At 52.1% G+C, this 25,039-nt stretch overlaps 1 protein-coding gene across 2 annotated transcripts; it reads right to left on the bottom strand.

Moving 5' to 3' along the window:
- Nucleotides 1-1,848: 1,848 nt before the first annotated feature.
- On the bottom strand, nucleotides 1,849-13,307 carry Park7 (Parkinsonism associated deglycase). Of its 2 annotated transcripts, none has more exons than XM_052178247.1 (7): nucleotides 13,223-13,307; nucleotides 11,518-11,623; nucleotides 10,297-10,398; nucleotides 9,164-9,223; nucleotides 8,393-8,462; nucleotides 5,818-5,904; nucleotides 1,849-2,184 (listed from the first exon to the last, which is right to left on the bottom strand). In XM_052178247.1, exons 2-7 carry the CDS (start codon nucleotides 11,605-11,607, stop codon nucleotides 2,024-2,026), a joined length of 570 nt encoding a protein of 189 aa, XP_052034207.1. In that variant the 5' UTR covers nucleotides 11,608-11,623; nucleotides 13,223-13,307; the 3' UTR covers nucleotides 1,849-2,023. The 2 variants fall into 2 exon arrangements, with proteins under 2 accessions (XP_052034207.1, XP_052034206.1); XM_052178246.1 differs by having other exon boundaries at nucleotides 13,163-13,279.
- Nucleotides 13,308-25,039: the final 11,732 nt, after the last annotated feature.

Here is a 25,039-nt window from a genome sequence, read left to right on the forward strand (position 1 = left end):
TCCCTCTGAGCGACTCCAAACTGAGAAAGAGGCATCCCACTGACGGGCTACACCTATTCCTAACCCCAGACCACCTCTCTGTATGTACAGCCCACCCTGCCTCCTCAGTTCCGGGTCCCCAGCCTCCTGTTGGAGAGAGGCAGGCAGGACTAGCACAGCAGGCAGAGTAGCCCTGGGGCTAGGATCTTATCGACCCCAGAGCCAGCAGGCCACAACTGGCCGGAGCTGAAGGTTTGACAGCTAGCTTCCGGGAGGAGCCCACTCTACATTCCAGATGTGCTGGCTGATAGCGCGCTTTCAAAGCTTTCTCTCAGGGTTGGTTGGCTGTCCAGTCACCTCCTGCTGTTCCAGTGCGGGACAGGAGCACACAGCTCTCCCCCAAAGAAGGCATTCCAGGGAACCATGCAGAGATGGGGGTGCTACTGAGGATTTGGAGTCCGAGGACCACTGTCACCAACAGTAAATTACTTTCAGAGAATAGTTTGTGACTCCCAGGATAAAGTGTCCTGAGTCAAGGGACTCTAGTCCAGGCTGGCCTGGAACCATGTGACCCAGGCTGGTCTCAACCTCAGGGTCTGGGGTTTCAGATGTCCGCCACCACCCCTGTGCCTTTGGTTTTCATGACCATATGAAGTATATGTTATAGGTACCTCAAATTCACCCTGACTCTGAGGTGTCCTCTACCTGTTGGAATGTCAGACAGCTTCCAGCTGCCTTCCCGGCCTTTGTCACTGAGTACTCTCCACTGCCACTAACCCTGCCTTAGCCGGTCAGGGCTGCAGCTTGCTCCTGCATGAGGCTGGCAACTGGGTCTCTTCCACTGGCTCCTTGGCTGGCTTTGGTCACCTCTCCAGCTTCCAGTCACCAAGTCCTCATCCCACCCCTCCCTGCTTCTCCACACCCCAAACCAGCAGCTGCTGTGTGCTTGAGGTCTCTTATCAGAGACTGGCCTATTCATTCTCAGATCTCCCAGAGCCCCTCATCGGGGAGGCCTGTGCTAGCAGGCAGGGAACTCCATTTTTCATCACAGGACACGTGTGCCTTGAGCCCACTGACTCCTAGGACCTGTGATGGGGGCCTGGCACACATTATTCAGTCGACAAGGGGCTGTAGCCTTGGCTGTCTCTGAGCTCACTGTGAGAGTGTTGAACTTGCGGTGATCCTCCTGCCCCAGCCTTCCTGTACTAGGGTCAAACCAGTGCCCTGTTGCACACCGCCCAACCCCCGCTCTCACGGTAAGCACAGTCCTTAATATCAGCCTCTTCAGGCTGTGCACCCCCACCATGTCAATGAAGTCGTTCTTTCTCCCTCAGCAGTCTCTGTATTATTTTTACTAGTGTTTATCACAGCATGCATTTATCCCCAGCACCCAGGAGGCAGAGGCAGGCATCTCTCTGCTGAGTATGGGGCCAGCCTGTTCTACACACTTAGTTCCAGGACAGTCAGAGCTACATAGTGAGTCCCTGACTCAAAGCAATGTGCAGTTCCCAGCCTTGTCTTCTTGACAGGAGCTGCTGGGCACCACCTGAGGACTGAAAGGTGCGTTCTTCCCTCACAGCGACAACATGGCTGCCAGCACTCCATCTTTGCCTTCCTTCATGGCTACCCCAGCAGAGAAAGGCTCAAGTTGAGCCTTGTCCACTGACCGGCCTAGCCTGGGCTATCTGGTCAGGGCAGATGAGACCCAGCCCCAGCATCTCTTCTCAGTGAGATCCCAGGAAGCTCCTTCCACCGAGGGCGGCTGCGCAGTGGAAGGGGCAGGGTGGCTCCCTCAGCTCACAGTTGCACCAACAGCAGCCACCTGCAAACGCAGCCCATGCTATCACAAAGGAAGCCAGACACAGGAGCTGTCAGGATCTGGGTGAACTGTTTATTCTACTAGCGAGGTTCCGAACTGTACGAGCTGGGTGAGATCCCCGCATGGCGGCTACTTCACACATGACCTCGGGAGGGAGGTTCACTGGGTTCTGGACGCACCGGGGCTTCCAATGCCTGCTCAGCCTTGGGGTGCAGGGCTTGGGCTCTAGTCTTTGAGAACAAGCGGTGCCTTCACTTGGTCAGCCATGTCCTTCCCCATGAGAGCTTCCACAATGGCCAGTGCAAACTCAAAGCTGGTTCCCGGCCCGCGGCTAGTGAGGATCAGGCCGTCCTTCTCCACGCGGCTCTCTGAGTAGCTGTAGTGATCTACAGGGAGCAGACACAGTGACTCTAGGTTATGATGGCGGCAGACAACCTTCCACATACCGCCGGCGCCATTCCTGCTCTCAGTGAGTAAAGGAAACGAAGGCCCCACCATGTGGTCACCGAGTTCTGTCTCCTCAGCCCTCCCACCTACCACATCCCTTGGGGACGACCGCCAGGGTGGGCAGAGGGACCAAGGCACCTGTGGGCAGCTCTGCGGGCACTGGGCCAACGGCTCCACTTCCTACTTTGTTTGAGCAGGGACTGCCCCAGGCCAGGGCGCTAGAGTTGAGGCAGGGCAGCGGTGAGAACAAGAGACTGCCTGCCTGATCCTCTGCAGCCTCAGACCACGCGAGACCAGGGCATGGGGTCTCTTCCTCTGGGCAACTGAAACCGTGTGTGAGCTCCAGCACCTTCCATCTCTGTACCACAGGACCCTGGCTCCGAACGCCCGCCTGCCCTCCAGGGTCTTACTCATCTCCTCTCCTCACCCTACAGCCCAGGGCTGCCTCCCTGAGCCTAGCCCTGTTCCCAGCATCCGGCCCTCGGGCCGATCTAGTGTGGCCTGGAGCAGGCCTGCTGACCCACTGCGGGGCCTGCTGCCTGTCCCGGCAACTCTCACCCTCCAGCACCCGGCAGCAGCTGGACTCTTAGCCTCCTTGTTTATCATCTGCTATGTGAGTGCTTGGGGCCTCTTCTGTGCTGTCTCTGACCAGAACAGGAAGCAGCTTTCAGTCCGGGGTGAAGGTTCCCTGACTCAGTCCCCCGGCAGTCTACCCAGTGCTGAAGGGCCCTGCACCAGCGTCCCGCCCTGGCCGCGATCTCCCTCAGCACCAAGGGCGCTGTTCAGAGTGCACTGAGCGGAGGACCCCGCTCTCTTGGGTACCTATTGGAGATCCTCTGCCCAGGATCTCTGGGCTCGGGCCTTGGCACAGAGGCAAGGAGAGGAAGGGGTAGCCTGGGACAGACCCTTAGGGAAGGGACGGGTGTTGAGAAGTAAGGGCAACCGGAGTCCAGGAGGCCCCAGGGCAAGGGCTCCTGGAGGGGCAGGCACACAGGCGCCAAGGATGGTCACAGATCTCCACACTCAGCAGGGACCACTAGCACGGCCCCAACCTGAGATGCTTGGGCACAGTTTCACGCACCCTGATTCTGCCAGCAATGAAGAACCCAGGACATGCAGTGCTCACTGAGAGGCCGCAGAAGCAGGCTCCTCCTCCAAATGGGGCAGCCACACCAGGAGGAGCCACACCAGGAGGAGCCACACCAGGAGGAGCCTGCTTCCCTATCTCATTCAAAACTCACTTCATGTGCTCATCAGAGAGAGGTCCATACCAGAAACTTCCATTTACACTACGGTAAAGAAAACGGAGTCCACCACTGGAAGGGAAGTGTCGGTTCACCCAGCCCTACTTTCTGATGGCTAAACCAGGACAAGTCATTTTAAATCAAACACTAGAAGCCAGCCTCCACCTAACCAGGAAGTTTAAAGGTCTCAAACAGGGTTAATACTTGTCCACGGCCCCCACCTAGTGGCCACGCAAGGAACAGCTTCACAAAGTGTGCCAAGGCAGCCAGGGCCTTGGAACCTGGGAAAGGGAAGAGGGCTGGGATTTGGGGTTCAGGATAAATTGGCAGACATGAGAGAATCTCTTCAGAGGAAGCAGAACACGAGGCAGGAACTGAAGGCTACCGCCTGTGTGTACAAATACAGAGACGTGAAGAAAGGCACGCACTACCGAGGCCTCACCTGTGACAATCAGGGACCACCACTGCAGGGCAGTTCCCATAAAGATCAGGAGCCCAGACAGCCTGAGATCCTTGGCACGTGATCCTTCACGAGGAAGTGCTCAGCCTCTGAGCACGGTGCCTCCTTAGCCTGCCCTTCAGAGCGGCCTGGACCCCCCAAGTCTTGCTGTGAAGGGAATGGTACTCCTCCAACACACTCCTGAGAAGTACTGTGCTGCCGTGGCAGGGAGGAAGCCTTTCCCCTTCCCCGGGGGAAAATCATCAAGTGTTCTGCGCCCTCAGAAGAGCCTCGCTTACCTACGGACAGCCATGTGGAGGATGGCTACAGTCCCTCAGACTGCTCTCAAGGGGTACAATGGCCAAACAGCGTCCTAACACCAGGGCTTACTGACCCTAGCAATGATGGAAGGGTGGGGGAGCCTCGCGCTACAGAGGGGAGGAGAGCAGGGTAGGCTCCAGCTAAGCTGGGCGCTGTGTAAACGCTGAGGCCCCACTGTGTACTCTCTGTGTCCATCTGTTTCAGAAACTCAGGTGACACGGAGCAGCACCTGCTGTCTCCTCATGCACACGGCTGCACGGCACAGCCTCAGTCTGTGTCATCCTTCCCACGCTGACCTCACTTCATGAGCTTCACATAACTCAACCCTCAAGAGCCAGAGCTCACAACACAGCAGTCTCACCCAGTTTCACGGACAGTCCCTCCAACAGCTGAAATGGCGACAGGCTTTCAGGGACAACGCTAACACCCGGGACAGAGCAACCCATGTGTCTGTACACCAGACCTTAGCCTCGAAAACAAAAAGGGCACGAATTTTTAAAAAATGCATGGTATACTATTTTACTTCAAAAAGGTAGTCTAGATATGCCCAGATATGTATTCAAGAATGTTCTCGGGGCTGGAGAGATGGCTCAGTGGTTAAGAGCATTTTCTGCTCTTGCCAGAGGACCCAGGTTCCGTTCCCAGCACTCATGTCAGACAGCTCGCAACTGCCTGTACCTCGGCTCTCGGGGGACACAACATTCTTTTCTGGCTTCTGTGCACACCTCCTCATGCACACACACAACTCAAAGAAACTTCTCGACTGAATGGTTCATGCACGCAAAGAAGCAGAGACCAACCATGGCCCACACCCAGGAGCTAAAGAAACACAAGACACAGGAAATCCCACCAGTGTGAAGCCAGCCTGCGAAAGCTAATAAAGCAATGGCAAGATGAAGGTGAGATGCCCATGATGGCACACACCTGCATGCCCAGCTACTTTGGAGGATGGCTTCAGTTCAGGTCAAAGCTACAGGTCCTATCTCAAAAACAAAAGCAGGTTGCAGAATGGCCCAACTAGATCTGAATAAAAACTTAACTAGAAGGGACACAGGGATGCCCTGGATCACATAAGACACTGCATAGGCCTTACTGACAAGCGGGAAGGAAGAAAGCGGAGGGGGCGAGGCTAGTCTGCTTGCTTCACTATAAAAGCAAGAGAAATTGCTTTTATGATTTAATTAAACTCAATTGCCTAGCTGATACTCAGGAAGGAGCCGCATCACGGAGGAAGCTGGTCTGCTGCTGAAGACCCTCCCCAAAGGTCTGTTGTCCTGTGGGCTGTGGGTGAGAGGCATTTGCTGAAACTGCTGTCAGGGTTTAAACTCTACCCTGGGGCTGCTGTCAAGGGTTCGGTAAACCCTCCACCTAAAGAAGCATTTCAGCACCCTTCCTGCGTTTGCATCAGGAATCTGGCGCCCCACGTGCTGACACTGGAACGCTGTGTTCCAGCCTGGGGGAGTGCCACAGTGAGGTGTGCGCAGGTAACCAGGCCACCACAGCATGCCAGGGGACCCTCCAGTTTCCTCGGATCCTGTCATATAGGAGATGGGTAGGGACATACTTACTGCCATTCATCATTTTGTCCTTAGCCAGGGGGTGAGTTGTGACCTTGCATCCAAAACCTACTTCGTGAGCCAACAGAGCCGTAGGGCCTAGGAATAAGATGGACATACACAGATGAGAGGGGAAAGAGAAAAGTGAGCTGTAAAACAGAAACACAGCATGTGAGGTGGCGCGCGCCTCTGATCCCAGCACTTGGGAGGCAGAGGCAGGCAGATCTCTGTGGAGTTCCAGGCCAGCCTGGTCTACAGAGCCAGTTCCAGAGGGCGTCCCAGGCCAATGAGGACTACAAAGAAGGCCCTGCCCCAGAAAAACAAAGGAACAAAACAAAACATCTACCAGGAGGAGCGCTCCTCCAAATCAAACACTCCAAGGCTGACCAGCCACGACTCTAAATCCTGTTGCTTAAACACGAGAGAGCGCGGGTGCAATGAGGGTGTGAGCACATCTGGCAAGGTGTGCATGGCCGCCTTCCCTGTCACGGTGAGCAACTAACTACTGTCTTTTTGTGTGGAGGGAGGCAGGGGTCAAAGGCCTGATTTGAAAATTAAGACGAAACAACTTACCACTACCATTATCTGAGCCTCTGCTGAGCCAAGCGCCAGCCCTGGGAGGCAGCAGCAGGCTCAGGGCAGCCAACAGAGCAGAGCCTCTTCCTATAGTGCCACCTGGCGGACACTTGAAGAACGCCCAGGCAGCGAGAAACCCTCGGGTGCCCTGGTTCCTGGTAAACCCTTCAGCCCCGCAGCTTCCGAGCACCTGCCAGCTTCCTCCTCCCTGTCTCCTCCTCGGGAACGCCTGCCTGCAATGGCTTTCTTCTGGACTCAGCAGCACCAAGGGTGATGCTAACAACTGAGTTCCTGAGCAGGACACCATGGTCAGCCTTGACCTCCTGCTGACTGAGGACAGGCTTCACCACAGAGCCGAGCTGTTCCCCATCTGAGCCACCCCAGTTTTCTCTGCTTATCATTCCGAGACAGTGACACAGGAGTCTGCTGGGATGTTTCTTTTTTTAACAGCACCTTGGTTCGCAGGAGGGCCAGACCCTCGGGTCTGACTGAGCACAGGTGGGCGAGCCAGCTGCTGCTGTCCTGTCGGTAATGCGGAACGAACGCGCTGACCCTGGCAAAGCCTAGGAGGCCGGTCTCCTGGAACCACCAAGGACACAGGCCCACGATGACTTCCTGCCCAGTCAGGACAGTACAGAGTACAGGGACTGCAACACCACCACGACAGGAATCCCTGGGCCTCAGCATGGCAGGGTCAGAGCTGTGGGAGCCGAGGACGTGATGTCCAAGGCAGGGTGCAGGTGCTCCCAGCGGCTCTAGTGTGCTCTCAAGCATGCGATCCTGGCACCCAGATCCCACCTCTGTCACTTCAGGGATTTAGTCAGACTGCATGTCTTTTCAGTGCTGGGAATGGAACCCAGGACTTCCCACATTCTAGGCACATGCAACTCAGCTATGCTCGGTCCTAAACTGGGAACTTTTAGAACTTTTCCCCATGTGTTTCCCCTCCCTTCTTTTCTTCTGTGGAGAGGCTATCCTGTGTAGCTCAGGGTGGTTTTGAACCCACAGTACTCCTGCCTCTACCTCCTCAGCACCACAGTTATAGCTTGGTCTCCCAGCCAACCCAAACAGGGGAAAAGGGTTTTTGCTGCTGTTGTTGTTTTTTAATTTATTTAACTTTATATGCACTGGCGTGAGGGCGTCAGATCCTCTGGAACTGGAGTTACTGACAGCTGTGAGCCACCATGTGGTTGCTGGGAATTGAACCCGGATCCTTTGCAAGAGCAGCTAGTGATCTTAACTGCAGAGCCATCTCTCCAGCCCCCGGGAGAACAGGGGAGGATAGCACAATCCTTGCCTGAAGGATGGCTCTGACAGTCTGAAGTCACTTCAGTGAGACAGAACAGCCACAGATGTCTCCACAGTATCTGCTTTGTCCCTTGGGGGAGCCAGGGCACCAGAGCTAAGACAGAGTCCCTTGGTCCCCAAATAAAACCATTCATTCCTTCAGCCACTGATTCATTTGTTCTGTGACACACTTAGAAGGCACCTGACGAGGAAGACGCCGGATGCCAGAACATCACCTGATAGCAAAGCAACAGCAGGGATTTTAAGTGGGCCAGGAAGCCGGCCATTACAGTTTCAGGGCTCAGGACATGTACGAAAGCCCTCACTGGAAGCCATGGGTGTTCAAGAGCACTCAAGCCAAGACTCAGCACGCACCCAGAGGCAGGCGAGCCCGGGTCAGAATCTTGCTGACTCTCCTGGCAAGCCTAACTGCTGGCACGGAGATGTGCCGGAACAAGCTGTTTGCTGGATTCCAGAAGCCTTATTTTCCCCGGGGTCAACCAAACAGGGAAAACACTGAGTTTCACAGACTAGCGACCTAGGGCAGACAGAGACAGAAAGCTCAACAATCGGGCTCAGTGCTGCCATGGCACGAGTTCATGCCACCCAAACCAAACAGCCAGTGTGGGAGCCTTCTGGCTTCATGAAGGCGAGCTGTGTGCAAAGCTCCCAGAGACAGGCCAGCCCCTCGGCCAGCTGCACCTCCACACCCGCACTCACTCACCCGCACAGATGGCAGCTATGAGGCCCTTCCTGTTCTCCTGCTCCTTCAGGATCTCCTTCACCACAGCCGACTAGAGAGAAGCCAAACACCCAGTCAGCACCGAGACACAGTCTCTCACGGGAGAGCTGGGAGCCTCACTCCCGGCTCAGCTCACTTCTGGCTGTTGGCCAGGAAGCGCTCTAACCAGGAAGTACGAAAGTGACCAGGTTCCTAGTGTGTCTGTTCAGCCTGGTCAACGGCATTCACCCCAAGAGAAAGGCCCAGCACGATGAAGACAGGGAAAAAGCAATGTCACCAAGGCAGTAACCGTGTCCTGTGCTCCAGAAGAGCAGAAGTGAGGGGACACAGACGGCAGCGGGCAGAGACCCAGGAGGAACAGCACACCCCGCTTCCCGTCCTGCATGACTCTTCACATAGGGCTGGGATCGAAGGGCAATGGCTGCCTCTATGCCATCCTGTATGCACACTGCCACTGTGGCCCCGCAGCTGTCCTGACGACAACAGAGCAGGCAGCATTTCTAGGCTTAACCTACTCTGTCGCTGCAGCGGCTGGGAAGCCTGCAGCCTCACGCCAGCCCACACCCGCTGCACCTGTGCAGCACTGGTCACCAACCTGGCTAGCATCCGCAGTAGTCGTGTTCTCAGGCACTCACAACTAATCTCTGCTGTTCCTCCTGCGCCTACAGCGCAGCCCTGAAGCACACCAGGGCGAACTCAACACAACAAAGAAACAGCTGTGAGACTTTCCTCATGTGACCCTGCAGTTTTTACCTCAGATAAATTCTGTGCACCCAGATTTCCTCCTGGAAGAACCACCACATCGTATGGCCCCTGTGAGGTGGGAAATAAAGGGAACATTTTTATTCTTTCTGTGTTAAATGGCAGTCCAGATTCCGCCAAAGAACAACATGTGTGCCTGGGAGGGGGGAGAGGGGGGAGTTATGTGTATCTCTGTGGTAGAGCGCATTCTTAGCATGCATGAGACCCTGGGTTTGACCCTCTAACACCAAAAATAAGTCAGTGCTAGGCACAGGAGTGCACACCCATAGAAGGAGGTAGAAGCAGGAAGGTCAAGGGTTCAAGGCTCCCCTCTGCTACTTACTAAGCTCGAGGCCAGCCAGCTACACAAGACCCTGTCTCAAAATGACAACAACAACAACAAACCACCCAAAATGAAATAAATAACAAGTAAATAAAGGTATGTTCCTCTGGTGGAATACTGTAACCAAAACCAAACAACAACAACAACAAAAAGGGCCTCTTGTTGCTCCTGCAGAGGTCTGGAGTTCAGTTCCTACCACCCACACAGTGGCTCACAATGGCCTCTATCTAGCTGCAGGGGAGCCAACATCCTACCCTGTTCTCTTAGTGTGTGCGTGTGTGTATCTTTTTCTAAAATGAGGAATCAGTGAAGGAAATGTCTGAGAGGGAGCCCTGGGAGCACACCTAGTGTAAATGCCCTCGGGTGGTGAGGAAACAGCCTTGCAGGGGCCGTGGAGAGAGAGCCGCCACACTCATGTACACCAAGACAGACAGACATACACATAAGTCAGGAACACCACAGATACTCGCAGACAAGAGACACCGGGGAGCTGGCAGGGACCAGCCTCAGAAAAGAAATTAAAAACAACAAAGAGCGAGCGCACTACTGTAATAGCGCACACTGCAATCCGGGCCATCTGGTTAGTCTTTGTGGTGCTGGGCTGGACCAGCCAGCGCTCTCCCACTGGGCCACACACTGCCCATCCCTGCCCACCTCCTGACACAGCATCCAGCCCCTCTACCCAGGCCACGCCCTTATCCTAAAGGAAGCCTGTTCTAACTGCAGTCACAGATACTGCCAAAAGCCACTGCAAAGAACTACTGAGCCCTGTGAGGAGAAAGTCCTCGTGGACAAGACAAACCTGCGTTTTTGCATCTTCCAGACTGGCATCTGGACAAATCATTACGTCACGGCTGCACTGCACAGGGTCCTTTCCAGCCAAGCCCGCAACAGTGACTTTAATCTGGAGAAAGAGCAGACGTTCAAGAACATGAAAGCACACAGACAGGGCAGCACGCTGACACCATTCTGTGGTTTGTAAGTAACTTCTCAGGGACTAGACCAAGCCCAGGCAATGGCAAATAATACCTGGTCTCTTCTGGCTTGCTTGGGACAGCCCTGACGTGTAGCTGAGCCGCTACTCTGGCTCTGCCTGGCTGGCACACCCTCTGGTCCCCAAGTGTTGAGTTTGGGAGATGAGTTACCCGGCCATCCTAATAATAACTCACAGTGCGAGGGTATCATTCAAACCTTACGGCTTTTCTTAAAGTAGAAGTGCACAGCAAGCAACTAAACAACACTTTATCCTGCAAAACATTTACTAGGTGACATTGCCAGTAGCTAGTCCCCGAAGTGTAGGAGACTCCCTACAGTGCTGGGGCGGTGGAGTGGGTGAGGTGGGGGTGGGGTGGGGGGGGGAGAACAGGTTAGCACATTGGATACAACTTGTCAAAATCCAGCGATGCTGACTGCACAGTCCTGGCCCAGCAACCTACCTTCAGGTGCAGAGCCTGAAAAACCAGCCTCACGTTTGCACAAATAAATCCCACAAGAGAAAGGGTGCAGAGATGGCCCGCGGTTAAGGGCACCAGGTTTGGTTTCCAGCACCGACATGAAGGCTCACAACCACCTCTAACTCTAGTTCCAGTGGATTGGTCAGTCATGTGGTGCACACACAAACACGCAGGCACAAACACACAAAAGATAAACGGAAGCCTTGATGTATTTATTCCAGTAACACTGTCATTGGAGGGGAGGGGCAGTGACTTTCCCATGGTGCTGAGTCCTGTGCTGTCAACTGTGCAGCAGTGGGAAATGAAGAAAGCCAAGTTTTGTTTTGAGAGCAGAGTGTGAACTGAGCTGCCTGGGTCTGAGACCTGCTCTAAACGGAAATAGGTGCAAGACCGAGGAAAGGCTCAGGGCGAGCCTGGCACGCACGCATGAGGACCCTCTGTGCTCGCCCCGTTATATCAACACTGAATGGGGAGCCCAGGCTAACACGTGAGACAGCACACAGCCCCTGACCTTCATGCCCATACCACGTGACGCAGGCTCACACACATAGCCCGAGAGGGAAACTCACCCCAGCTCGCCGCATGACATCCACGGGAATCACGGTCTCCATCTCCTCTGCTCCCTTGGCCAGGATGACCAGAGCTCTTTTGGAAGCCATTTCTATTTCTTAAAGACTTAAAAAAAACAAGAAAAAAAAAACTGTTCAAAGCGTTGCCACTGTTAACAACCACCTGTTCACGCAGAGTAATTATCTTCTGACAGGCTGGGGTAAATGGAAGCAAGCAGCTTAGGTTACAACTGGTGCACACGGCAATTTCAGAGCTCTAATTCCGGTATGAAAACCGGGTGGCTGGGCTGGACAGCCTGTGGTTAAGAGCACAGGACTACGGTTCAGTTCCCAGTACCAGCAGGGCTGCTCCCAACTGTAAATCTCCAGGTCCAGGGGATGCAGCGCCCTCTTCTGACCACTGCTGGCACTGCGCATACATATATGGGGCTGAATCACCAAAAATCTTTTTTTTGGGGGGGGGGGGGTTGGTTTTTTGTTTTGTTTTTGTTTTTTGGAAACAGGGTTTCCCTGTGTAGCCCTAGCTGTCCTGGAACTCACTCTGTAGACCAGGCTGGTCTCGAACTCAGAAATCCGCCAGCCTCTGCTTCCCAGAGGGCTGGGATTACAGGGGTGCGCCACCACCGCCCGGCCAAAAATCTTTTTTTTTTTTTTTTTAACAATAAATGTGGAATTGCTAATGTGTGCTAGTGTTGCTTGCGTTTCTTCCCTTACTGTGCTTTCTTAGGACCAATTTCTAACAAACGCAGGTCACATGATGGGCCCTGCATATCAGTCACACTGTGGAGAGGCCGGCTTTCTTAAAATACTGGGAAGGAGAGAGGGAGGAAGGAGAAGAGGAGGGGAGGGCAGGGGAGAGGAAGAGACCAGAGGGGAGGAGAGCCAGTAGTGCGCACACCTTTAGTCTCAGCGCTCAGAAGGCAGAGGCAGGAGTATCTATCTCTGTGAGTTCGAGGCCAGCCTGGTTTACACAGAGTTCCAGGATAGCCAGGGTTACCCAAAGAAACCAGTCTCAAAAAAACGAAACGGGGGGTGGGGGTGGGGTGGGGCGAGCAACTGGAGCAAGCGAGCAGAGGTCCTGAATTCAAATCAGTATAGCTACAGTGTATTCACATACATAAAATAAATAAATCTTTAAAAAAAGCAAAGGAAAAAAAGCAAAACAAAACAAAAACCCACACCAAACCAGATTATAAAAAAGAAAAAAAAACCTCCAAAAACCCCAAACCCGAATTTCACTGGTCAAAAACCAACTTGTAAATTCTGAAGGTTCTGTTGCTCTTGTTGATGTTCCAATAAACTGCTAAAATGTCAGGATCAGGTTGGGGGAGACCAAGGGGGCTAAATCTCTGACCGCACCACTAATGATTAATAAAGATGGACAATCCCTGCAGGAGGCCAGCCCGGCTGCGCACGCGAGCGGCGGGCGCCACGCCGAAGCACCTCCCGCGGGTTTTCCCTGCACGCTTCCCACGCACGGGAACTGTGGTCAGCCTTCCAGTAACCGCGCTCACTCCAGCCCGGAGGTGCTGTGCGGAGCTCCGGCCCGGCATGCTCTGCGGCCGCCGCGCCCGGCCCGCCCGGCCGGGACCCTCCCAGGGTAGCGGGCGCACGGCAGCCCGGCCTCCTGCCCCGCGGCGCTGACCTGCAGCCGCGCCTCCTCCACCCACGCGAAGCCACAGCCAGTCCCGCAGGAGCCCCGTACCCGGCTCAGTCACACCAACTCGTACGCAGCACGCATGCGCGTGGCCCCTGCCGAGGCTGCGCACACCCCCTCGCTTCCGCCTCGGGGTGCGTCATATCCGGCTGAGCCCAAGCCCGGGGTTGATGAGAACGTAGAAGATACTACGGCTGCGCAGCAGCTTGTAAACCCCCCCCCCGCCCCCAGGAAATGGTACAGGCCAATCTGCGCCTGCGCAGTTGACCGTCTCTGCCACTGCTACGTTTAAGAGGAAAGTGGTTACGAGTTCGAGGCCTGGCTGGGCTAGAGCTTGAACCCACCACCCCCTTCCTCTGCAGGAAAGAGAAGGGAAGAGAAAATAAAAGGCCGGCACAGTAGCCCACACTTGTAATCCTAGCACATGCGAATTCACAGGCTGAAGTTCAAAGTCATTTTTGTAAGAGGGCTTACATGGCTGTATTTTTGTGGGCTGCTTGCTTTTCTTGCCCCTTATTGTGACAACCCCTCTATTTGCCCCTGGCCTGCTAATACTTCATTCCAGGTCATCCCAGGCCTGTCCCTCCCCACTAGGCCTGGTCACCCTGTCCCCTGGGTCACACGAGGGCAGAAGGGAGTTAAGATTTAAGAGTTCTTGCGGGTTTTGCAGAGGACCCACGTTCGGTTCCCAGCACCCATTTGGGGGAGACGGGCACTGCACTCATATGCACACAAGTAATAAAATGCCCTGCTGCACCCTCGGGTTAGAGCAATGCTAACATCTACGATAAGATAAATTATTTAATTATCTAATTGGGGGGGGGGATTTGGTCTTTTGGAGACAGGGTTTCTCTGTGTAGCCCTGGCTGTCCTGGAACTCACCCTGTAGACCAGGCTGTCCTCGAACTCAGAAATCCACCTGCCTCTGCCTCTCACGTGCTGGGGTTAAAAGCACGTGCAGCTCAGCCAACTCGATCTCAGTATTTCTAGCTAGGAGGCTGATGTTTGTTTTCTCTTTGACTTTGGAAGGTGTCTGTCTGCGGTGGTGAATACTGTCAACGTGACAAGATGTGGAATCATCACAGAAACAAGCTTCTGCACGTACATACGTAAAGAGCACTGAAAACGTGGGTAGCATCATTTGTGGGATGGGGGCAGCCCCTCCCCAAAGGCTCAAAAACAAGGCAAACTGAGCACTGGTGTTCACTGGTCAACTTTTTTTTTTCATTTTTTGTTTGTTTGTTTTTGTTCTTCGAGACAGGGTTTCTCCGTGTAGCCCTGGCTGTCCTGGAACTCACTCTGTAGACCAGGCTGGCCTCGAACTCAGAAATCCGCCGGCCTCTGCCTCCCAAGAGCTGGAATGAAAGGCGTGCGCCACCACCGCCCGGCTGGATCCACTTCTTGAGTGCCAATGCAGCGTGACCAGAACTCAAGCTCCTGTGAGAGGTCTTCCCCGTCAGCATGGGCTAGGGCCCTCCAGCTGTAGGCGAGAGTAAACCCTCCGTTCCCTAAACCCCTTCTTGCCAGGTATTTTGCCACAGCAAGGAGAAGAGTAAGTAACGCATAATTTTCATCTTACTGATGTGAAGACTGAGGTGGAGGGAAATAAAATGACTCTATAAGGTCTTTCAGTCTTGGACAAATTCAGATATTCTGAGGCCAAAATTCACACTCTGCCCACCACACACGCTGCCAGTATTAGTTAATAACTGCCAGTAAAACTCATGACAGCTCAAACATATTTCTCACTACATAGTCATAGAACAAAGTCAAAAAACCCCAACCATTTACCAAAATATATTGCTGTGATTCTGGTCATGCCGACGCCTCTTAGAACAACCCCATGCTATCCATAAACCTTTTCTTTTTAAATGGTCTGTTTCTTTTTTCTTTTTAAAGATTTATTTATTTATTATTTGTAAGTACACTGTAGCTGTCTTCAGACACTCCAGAAGGGAGTGTGTCAGATATTGTTTCAGATGGCTGTGAGCCACCATGTGGATGCTGGGATCTGAACTCGGGACCTTTGGAAGAGCAGCAGGTGCTCTTAACCACTGAGCCATCTCTCCAGCCCTATCCACGAACGCTTTCACTCCATAGGTCCTTATGCATTGTGGGGAGACCTGCAAGTTAAAACTTCCCGTGGGTTTCAAGAAAGCCGGCGACTGAAGCAGTTGTCCTATTTAATCTCATTGCTCACAGCAAGGTCCTTTGAGCAGATCGTGACTGCAGCACGTGCCATTCGAGGCGGGAAGTTAACATTTTCAACTCTTTCATGGTTCCCTTAATCTAAACCGCAGATAATGGGCGGAGGAAAGGCGTGTGGGACGTTTGCAAAAAAAGAAAGAAAAGAAAGAAAAAGAAAGAAAAGAAAGAAAAAGAAAGAAAGAAAAAGGAAAGAAAAGAAAGAAAAAAAAGAAAGAAAAAGTTTTTGTTTTGTTTTTGGTTGTTTTTTGTTGTTGTTGTTTTGAGATTGTCCCACATTGCAGCTCAACGAACTAGAACTCGTATTAGCGGGCATCCTCCTGCCTCTGATCCCTGAGTACTGTGCAAGCATAAAAGACCTATGCCACCACGCCCGCTGATGCTCCTGTTTCCAATGTCGCGGAGAACTTCCCCCTCGGAGCCCACGAAAGGTCAGGTCGGCGCGACCGGAGAGTGGGCGAGCCCTGACCTTTGAGGCCGCGCTGGCACAAGGGGGAAATTCTGACTGAGGGACCGAGACCTGCTTCGCCTCGGCCCGGACCGTGTGAAAGCGTTGCGTGGGTGGACCACCCGGAACGCCTCCGTCGGAGCACCGCTCGCCGGAAGTGAGTCCGCTGAGCGGCAGAGACGCACGGCTCACTTCCCTCAGGGTGGCGCCGTCGATTGGCTGAGCCTAAGCGCAGTGGGCGGGCGCGCGAGCTGCTCTTGCGGGACTCGATGCGCTTGCGCAGCTTTCGTGCTCGGAAGCTGTTTGTGGCGGCCCCAGCGGTCCTTAGGCGCCCCGGGGTCACTAAGTACCACGACCTTGCGGACTTCCGGGGCAAGAAGAGGGCTTGAAGCGTGCTGCACTCTGCTGCAAATGGGCTGGCGGGAAAATGGCACTGTTTACCGAATTTCCTGTTTTTTACCGTTAATTGAATCAGCTTATTGAGGGCAAGTGGCCTGACCTTACTTGGGGAGCAGATTTTGACACACAGTCAAGATGGGTAATAGTCAAAGATAAATAGGACCCTTCTACTGTAGGTTAAGCAGTGGTTACCCCAAGACAAAGACAAAATACTTGGGCGAGGGTGTGCTTGTCTGCAGATTTGGGCAGTGCCTCCTAGGTGGGCATTAACATTAATAGGAGAAGTGCCAGCTACATTCCACAGCGTGGCTCAACAACCGCAGTCTCATGGCCCCTTGTCCCAAAACAATAGGGCCGTGTGCATCACCTCTGTAGCGTCCTCCTCTCCTGGCTGTGTCCAAACAAGCCTCACAAAACAGGAAGGCGTTCATGACCGTTTATATTGTTCTCTGAGTGCAGGGGATGCAACAGTGGACAAACGATGTCCTTCCCTGGTTATGAGATTCTGCTCAGTGGGAGGAAGACAGAACAGCGTAGAAGATAACACCCAGTCTTGTGTCACTGATGACGGAGGCAGCGTGTTCTGAGAACTGCATTGTCGGTTTTGTGTGGACGTCACGGACGCACGTATGCACACTTAGCTTCGACATTAAGTGAGCACCTTCTGGGACCAGGCTGGTGTGTCTGGGCTGTTGCTTCTATATGAACACACTCTGTGTGTGTGTGTGTGGTATGTATTATACCATGAAGGATCCCAGAGGATGAACAGGTGAATGTGTGTGTGCATCTGTAGCAGCCAAGAGTCTGGTTTTTTTTTCTGCTCTGAGACCGAAACATGAGTAAGATTTGGGTATGAATCACACGGTGGGAGGAAGAGCATTTCAAACTAGAGGGCAGCCGTGAACAGGCCAGCTGTCACAGAGCGTTTGGTGTGTTGACAGGCAGGAAAGAACATAGGGTGGCATGCTGAGCCAAAGTGGACAGCCAGGACCAGGTGTGGACACTTCGACAGCCCATGGACGCTGGGTGAAATGATTTTGCTGACCTGAGAAAAACACTTTGTGTGTCTATTTTTGGTAGTTCGTCAAGTGCATGCTAAGTACACACTTTGCTTCCAAGTGACACTGACAGCCCCAAGAAAAACTTATTTTTTAAAGGTTTATTATTTAGTATATGTAAGTGCACTTAGCTGTCTTCAGACACCTCGGAAGAGGACGTCAGATCTCATAACGGATGGTTGTGAGCTCGGAAGAGCAGTCGGTGCTCTTAACCGCTGAGCCATCTCTCCAGCCACACACACCACCAAGAAAAACTTAACTATGATAATATAAATCTTGGAAATTACTTGTGGTTGACTATAACAAGTGAGTGTGTGTGTGTAAGACAAGTTGCACACAGATATTTTAGACCTTTGATTTAGTGTGGTAACATTTAACTTAAAAAAAAAAAACAAAACAAAAAGCAAAGCTTATACATCGAAGCTTCATCATGAAAGAAATGTAAGAGAATAGGAGACAGACATGCAGGGAGAACTAGACTGATCTGGAATTATTTGGATTGTCTGTCACTATTTAAGAGCTCAGGGGTAGCAGGGACATGGCTCAGATGTGTCCACAGGCTTGCAGCAGAAGCGTGAGAACTCAAGTTTTATCCCAGAACTCACAAAGTAAAGGAATAAACAAGCCAAGCCTGCGGCATGTGCCTGTAATCCCAGCACTGGGGTGGCAGAGACCAGGACCCTCTGGGTTCTCTGACCAGCCAGTCTAGCCAAGGGATAGGCCAGGCCCATTGAGAATCTATAACTCAGAGGGATCTATAACTCAGAGGGAAGAAGAGGGATCTATGTCTTGACTGTCTTGTTCTTTATTTGAGTAACAAAAATCGAATGCTACTTGGCAAAAGCTGAACCTATGAGGTAATCAGATGAACTTGGGGACTGATTTGGATAGTGTCCTGTCATCACGTCCCCCTTCTGTCTGTCCCTCCCTATTCCTGCCCCCCCATTCCTCCCCCATGCTATGGTAACATCTGAAACACAAAAGTCATACAATTCCCTGGGTGGTGGTGGCGCACAACTGTAATCCCAGCACTTGGGAGGCAGAGACAGGCAGATTTCTGAGTTCGAGGCCAGCCTGGTCTACAGAGTGAGTTCCAGGACAGCCAGGGCTACACAGAGAAACCCTGTCTCGAAAAAACAAAAAATAAAAAACAAACAAAAAGTCATACAACTCTAGGTATTGCTTGGGGATGATTCTGCTGTGCTTGTCACTGCTGTCACCGCAGTTCAGGCAATATATTTCTTTTGAGTGACATTCAATTACTTTCTATAATAAACACAGCATATTTATATTTATCTGCTTAATAATTTTTGGTCACGTGCTCTTGATTTCTTCCTTCCTGAGAATTGAACCCTGTACCGCTCTGATTAGCTTAACTGCCAACCCAACTTAGAATCACTTGGGAAGAGTCCTTAATGAGGGACCATCTTGATCAGGTTGGCCTGTGGGCACGCTGCTAGTTGATAAAGACCAACCAAGCCCACTGTGGGCAGCACCACTCCCTAGGCAGGGGTCCGCAACTGCATAAGAGGAAAAACTGAGTTGAACACAAGCGAGCAAACATGCGTGCATTCATTCCTCTCTGCTCTTGACTGTGGATTTGACCTGACCAGATGTCTCTCACCCATGCTGCTGTGAGCCCCCGGTTGGATGGACTGTACTTCTAAGTTGTCTTAGAGGAGACTAAACGTTAAACATTCCCAGGATGTTTTATTACAGCAACAGAAATGATGCTAGGACAACCACTGAGTCAAAAAGATTGTGTGTGTGTGTATGTGTGTGTGCGCGCGCGCGTGTGTGCGCGCGTGCGCGCGTGCGTGTGAGTGCATACATGCGTGTGTGTGTGTGTGTGTGTGTGTGAGTGTGTGTGCATGCGTGTGAGTGCGTGTGTGTGTGCATGCGTGTGAGTGCGTGTGTGTGTGTGTGTGTGTGTGTGTGTGTGTGTGTATGTGTGTGTGTGCAGGTGCCCACAAAGGCCAGAAGAGGGGTTTAGACCCCTTCAGGGCAGACTTACAGACAGCTGTGAGCTGCCAGACATGGGAGCAGGGATTGGATCCTTGGAAGACCAGCCAGTAGCATGCAGCTCTCTCTCCCAGGCAAGATTTTTAAAAGCATGGCTCCACGTAGCCACTGAAGCTGCTGTGTAAGGTGGGTGGACTCTCCGTTTCTGCGTATTCATTCACGTAGCTGTGGTTTCTGCCTCAGCTCTCAAACCACCGAGTCTACAGTCCCTCCCCTGCCTGCTGAGTCAACACACTTTTCTTCATCCACAGGAGTAAAACCTACTCAGCAGTTCCGGAGTCAGTCATCTCTCTTGCCCTGGGTTCCATTCTGGCATTTGAGGAGTTCCATCCCTCAACTTTGGTTGCCATTTGAAACTCTGTCCCCCGCCGGTGGCAGCCTGCAGCCTCCATAGGCCTAAACCCAGCCCCTTGCTGTCTGAGTATTCCTGAGCAAATTACTAAGCCCTCATGCCTCAGGCTCCCAGCCTGTAACACCTAATAGTGTGTCATTCAGGCCAGCTCGCCTCTGGTGAGTCCTGCTGGACATGACCTTATAAGGGCAAAGGAAGTTTAAGCCAGCTTCCAGGCTATGTGACCTTCTGCATGGCGAAAGCCCCTCCTGCTGATCTCAGGACAAGATTTCCAGAGTTTGGTCACATCTCAACCCACTCTTGTTCCAGGCTGGCTCCCCTGGTCTCTTTCTGGCCCCATATCTCCCCCCTTTTGTTTTGTAAAGTGGGTGAATCATCAGAGTCCCACCTCTAGGTTGGTACTGGTTTAGTACTGAAGCAGAACCTGGGTGTTAGGGGCTTCAGCAAGGTTGCAGATTTGGTGTTTCAGAGACTTGATGAAAGGGCAGTCTCCTGTTCCTGTAACTCTGTTGTATCCACAATAGGTTTCTCTAACAAAAACAAACAAAAACAATCTCCAATGGTGGGTATTGGGAGGATCGGGGAGGGGCCAGGAGGTAGCCAAGTTAGAATGGAGAACCGCAAAAACAACCATAGAGTAGAGGAGAGAGGCCTGTGCAGCCACCAGGTCATGGATGTCCTTCCAGGAAACTTTGTTCCCTCAGGAGTGGCTCCTCCTTTGCCTCCTCAGTCCTTGACCCATCAAGGAGAGACAGGACATCTTCTTGGTTGGTGCGGTGATCTCGGACATTTCTGGGTGCCACCCAAATAGGCCTGGGCAGGTCCCGTGGAAAGACACAAAACCTTGTCCAATCATGAGGAAAGGGTCAGTTCCCTTCCATGTTCTAAGGGAACACACCATCACACCAGGAGGGTAGGAGTTAGTCCTGGTGTGTGTTGGTGGACGGAGATAGGAGGGTGTTGGGAAGCCTTTGTAAATATCAAATATAGAGTAGCCAGGGCCATTGCTAATAGTATGTTAGGGAGGTAGGAGATTGTTTTTTGTTTTTAGAGTTGGCCTTTAAGTGTTTGATGAGTTCTTGTTGTGGTACCTTGGCTCTGGGGATTATAAGGAATCCCCATGTGATGGCTGTCCTGCATTGTGAGGAGAAGGTCTTGAATTGAGAGTAATTGAGAGCTAGTTTCTATCTGTTGCGGAATGCCCATTATGGCAAAGATGGAGTGCATGTAGTGAATACATCTTTTTGCATGTTTTACATTTGGGCTGTAATGTTGCAGGACATTGATCACACTGTGAACCTAGAGGTTGTGTTATTCACTGGAAAAACCTTTTTTTAGTTGTGGTGTGACTCAGCCTTAGCACACACTTTTAATCCAAGAGCTTTCTGCTTGAATATTGTAAACAGGATTAAATTAAGTCAACCATCGGTCAAGAGACCTATCAAGCAGCCAGCGGACAGGAAGGGAACCTAGGATTGATAAGAACAAAGCCAGAGAGAGTAAGAGGGAGTTTGGGGACAGACAGCGAGATGTACAGGAACCAGAAGGGAGGGATGTTCAGTTTGGAGGAGGTCATTTGAGAAGGTTTGGCAGAAAGGGATTCCTTCTGCGACTTCAGCTGAGGAAGAAGGTCAGCTGGGTGCTTTCTCTGCCTCACAGAGCTAGCAGGCTTTCACCCCAGTATCTACCTCACAAGCCTTCATTGGTGAAAATGAACGATTGAGATTGAGTGTTAAAAAAACAACGCTGTAGCCCATATGTAGTCCACAGTGACAAAGACATACTGTTGGCGGCAGAACTGGGGAATGTGGGTAACATCACATTCCAGGGGGGCATTGGATTTGAGACCTTGGGGGTTGGTGCCCATAGTTAATAAAGCTGAGGTAGTAATATGGGATGTGCCAAGAGCACGTTTTTATCATGCTCTGAAGTGAGCAAGAGACACAGGGGAAATGAAAGAGTTAACTCAAGAACTTTGAAAGGGTCAGGGGCTGGGTTACATTCCTCAGACCACAAGGGGGAGGGAGAGACCGACCTAGGGGTGGGGATGCATTCGTAAGGACTGACCCGAACTGAAGTTGGCCACCAACCCCATCACCTAACAACCAATTAGTTTGTATGTAACACTGCTCTGCCAACCACACTGTGCTTAATGGCAACAGCCCTAAAGAGAGTATAAAAGCCCATGCAACACGAGACATGGGGTCGCTCGCTCTTCATATGCAGAGTGGCCCTAGCATGCTAGTATTTTTAATAAAAAATTCCTCATGCGTTTTGCATCAATTTTCCATCTCCGCGTGGTCCACTCAAGGGGTCCGGTAAGTTAAGATTGGTTGAGTCTTATAGAAACAAGCGTGAAGACCTCTTATTTGTGTGGGGCCCGTGCTTTCGTGTGTGTGTGTGTGTGTGTGTGTGTGAATAGAATTGGTTGCCTTCCGCAGTGGAGGCTGTGAACACTCCTGTAGAGGCCTTACAGTCAGCGAGAGCATTTCCCTCAGATATCAGCCCTGGCAGGGCCTGTGAGCTCTGATTCTGGATGGAGAGGGGAGTGGCCCTTCCCTGTAAGAGGGTGGAGAGTGGATGAGCAGAGGGGGAGTGAGTTAGCATCTAATCTAAAAAGGCTCTTGATAACCAGGGAGGCAACTTAACAGTGTATACACCGAGAAAAGATTAAAGGGCCCATTGACTTCTTTGAGAGCTGAAGAAATTGAGCATGGTTCCTTACACCGGGGGAGTGGTGGGCAACTCTCTGGAACAGAATAATGGGGATCACCCCTGGGAGAGCAGTATGTTTTTGCTGTGGCTCCCTTGTTTCTTCATCAGTAAATAATGAGGGGGCCCTTGGTGATGAGTTTCCCCAAAAGCTTTGGAGGGAGGTGAGAGTTAAGATTTGAGGGATGGAAAGGGTGGGTTTGAGAGGGCATAGAAAAGTGAGGAAGTTTCCGTTCCCAAGAATGTGAGTGGGGGGAGCAGCTAAGCTGGATTTTGTGAGGAGCCATTTTAAATCCTAGGGAGGACGAAGAAGGTATTAATGATTCTTTAGTCCAGAGAGGGAGGGGGAAGGGATGAGTCTCCCCACACCAGGATATCATCCATATAGTGAATGACAAATACCGTTGGAAATTTAAACCGCGTTGGCTTAGTGCTTTATGCTCTGAATGTGTTAGAAGTTTTTAGTTTCCCCCAATTTTTTCTCCTACGAAGGGACCATTGGTAATTAGTTATTCCTGTTATTGGGGTGGGGTATCCCATGAAGGGATCTTTAATATTGAGTTATTCTCACCGTGAGGGAAAAACAAAAACAAACAAACAAACAAACAAACAAAAACCAAGAAGAAAAGTCTAAGTTCCGGGCCAGACTGTGACACTGCAGCTGCAAAACCCCACCCGTCCGCTGGTCTGTCTGTCATCCTTCCTGGAATTCAAGTGCTGCAGGCAACCCTCAGCACAAAGAGCTGACAGGGAGAGACCCTGTGGTCAGGGGTTCTGAGCTCCAGCTGCCATTAATTCTTCTTCACCTTTGGGTAAGTTTCATGCCTTCGGTCTTGAGGAGGGCTCATGGCCCTCTAATTTCGGACTCCTTTTGATGAGATGAAGTATTTCCCATGATAGGAAAGGTTTCGAATTGCCTAGGTGAGAGGGGATCTTTCCTGGCCAGCCAGGACTCGAGCCTGCCTGCAAATTCAGACAAACCAGTGGCTGTCCTAAGGGCACTTAAATGGTCATTGTGTAACTGTTTTTTTTTTTTTCAAAGAGAGATAAAGATATGGGGTGATGGCTGACACCCAAGTGGGTAGGGGGCTGGGGACCTTCTACCCATGCCAAGGAGTAACCTTGGCCAGAGGGTGACATCTCAGGATGGGGAGGGGGGATCTGGTGGGGCCGATGTCTGGTGGTGTGTGTGTGTGTGGGGGGTGCTCGCCTTCTTTTTGCATGTCCTGGGGGTGGTCATGTTCCACATTCAGGTGCCAGCTGTTCTTCAGGCGCCACTCCTCTGCCCACAGCGGCATGACCAGCCTGTGATCTCAACCTGTGGATCCTGAGGGCGAGGTGAAGCAGGAACACCTGAAAGTTAGAGACCAGAGAGGGCGAGCTCTGGGAGAACAGTCTCTCTCAGGAGACAGGCTTCAGTGGGACCATTCTTTTTAATGGGAGGGGAGCTTTTATTTATTCAAACCTTTGCGGGGTGACTAGGGGTTATTATTGGGATGAGCGTACGTCATTGGCTGGGCCAGGGTGCTGGTGATGCCTTATTTGCATAAGGAGGAACTCCAGGTGCTGCTGGATGTCGCTTTACCAGGGGAGAGGAAGTTTAACCTGGCTACAGGGCTACGTGACCTGCAGAGGGGCAAAGGAGAGGGCCCAGGACTACGTGTGCAGGGACATGCAGTCCCAGGGCAAGCAGGGGCGGGGGAGGTGAGGTGGGGAGGGGGAGTGATCCTACTCCTGCCGATCTCAGGACAAGATTTCTGAGGTTTGGACACCCCTCAACCCCACTCTTGTGGGGTCTCATGGGTCTCACCTGCACCCTGCGCCCCACCCCCACCCGTCCAGTCCCCCAGCTCCCTGGCCCCACACTAATGGCATCTGTGGTTGTCATGGAGGTGAGGAGGGGGCAGCAGAAGTTGGAACACTGGCCTGTAGTCCAGTTTTCACTTCCTCCCACATTAGAATGATAACCACAGTTCTGAACGGTTATGAGGTTGGATATAAGATTCAAGCGAGGTGTGGTGGCTCAGGCCTGTAATCCCAGCACCCAGGAGGCCAAGTGTCTTAGTCTCTGCTCTTGTGCTGTAAGGAGACACCATGACCAAGGCAACTCCTAGAAAGAAAGCATTTAATTTGGAGGTGGCTTACAGTTTCAGAGGTTCACTCCATTATCATCATGGCGGGAAGCGTTGCAGCATGCAGAGGTGGTGCTGAAGAAGGTGAGAACTATATCCTGATCAGAGAGAGACAGAAACAGAGACAGCCTGAGACACACACACACACACACACACACACACACACACACAGACACGTACGCACGAGTGTGCGTGTGCGCACAGAAAGAAAACTTGGCATAGGCTTTTGAAACCTCCCAAGCCCAGTAACACACTTCCTCCAACAAGGCCACACCTGCTAATCCTTTTAATCCTTTCAAAGAGTGCCTCTCCCTGATGACTAGCATTCAAATATAGGAGCCCCAGGGGGCCATTCTCATTCAAACGCCTGCACTTAGGCTGGAGGCACCCAGGCTCAGCTACAGAGAGGCTACACACAGGTCTACAAACTCGCCTTTGCCTCCAAGTGCGGAGAATTTGGTACACGCTGTTGGGCACCTGAGGCCCTAGTGCCACAGATCAATAGGGGAGCGGGGAAAGTTAAGCACACAGGGTTGT

This window comes from Apodemus sylvaticus, chromosome 3, assembly GCF_947179515.1.
Source record: "Apodemus sylvaticus chromosome 3, mApoSyl1.1, whole genome shotgun sequence".
Classification (NCBI taxonomy): domain Eukaryota; kingdom Metazoa; phylum Chordata; class Mammalia; order Rodentia; family Muridae; genus Apodemus; species Apodemus sylvaticus.

Excerpts from the sequence above, each read along its gene's own strand:
- Park7 (XM_052178247.1), bottom strand. The coding sequence starts at position 11,607 with ATGGCTTCCAAAAGAGCTCTGGTCATCCTGGCCAAGGGAGCAGAGGAG. Across the intron at positions 10,399-11,517 it reads ATGTCATGCGGCGAGCTGGG|ATTAAAGTCACTGTTGCGGG; the intron begins GTGAGTTTCCCT and ends CTCTTTCTCCAG. Across the intron at positions 5,905-8,392 it reads CATAGCTGCCATCTGTGCGG|GCCCTACGGCTCTGTTGGCT; the intron begins GTGAGTGAGTGC and ends TCTTATTCCTAG.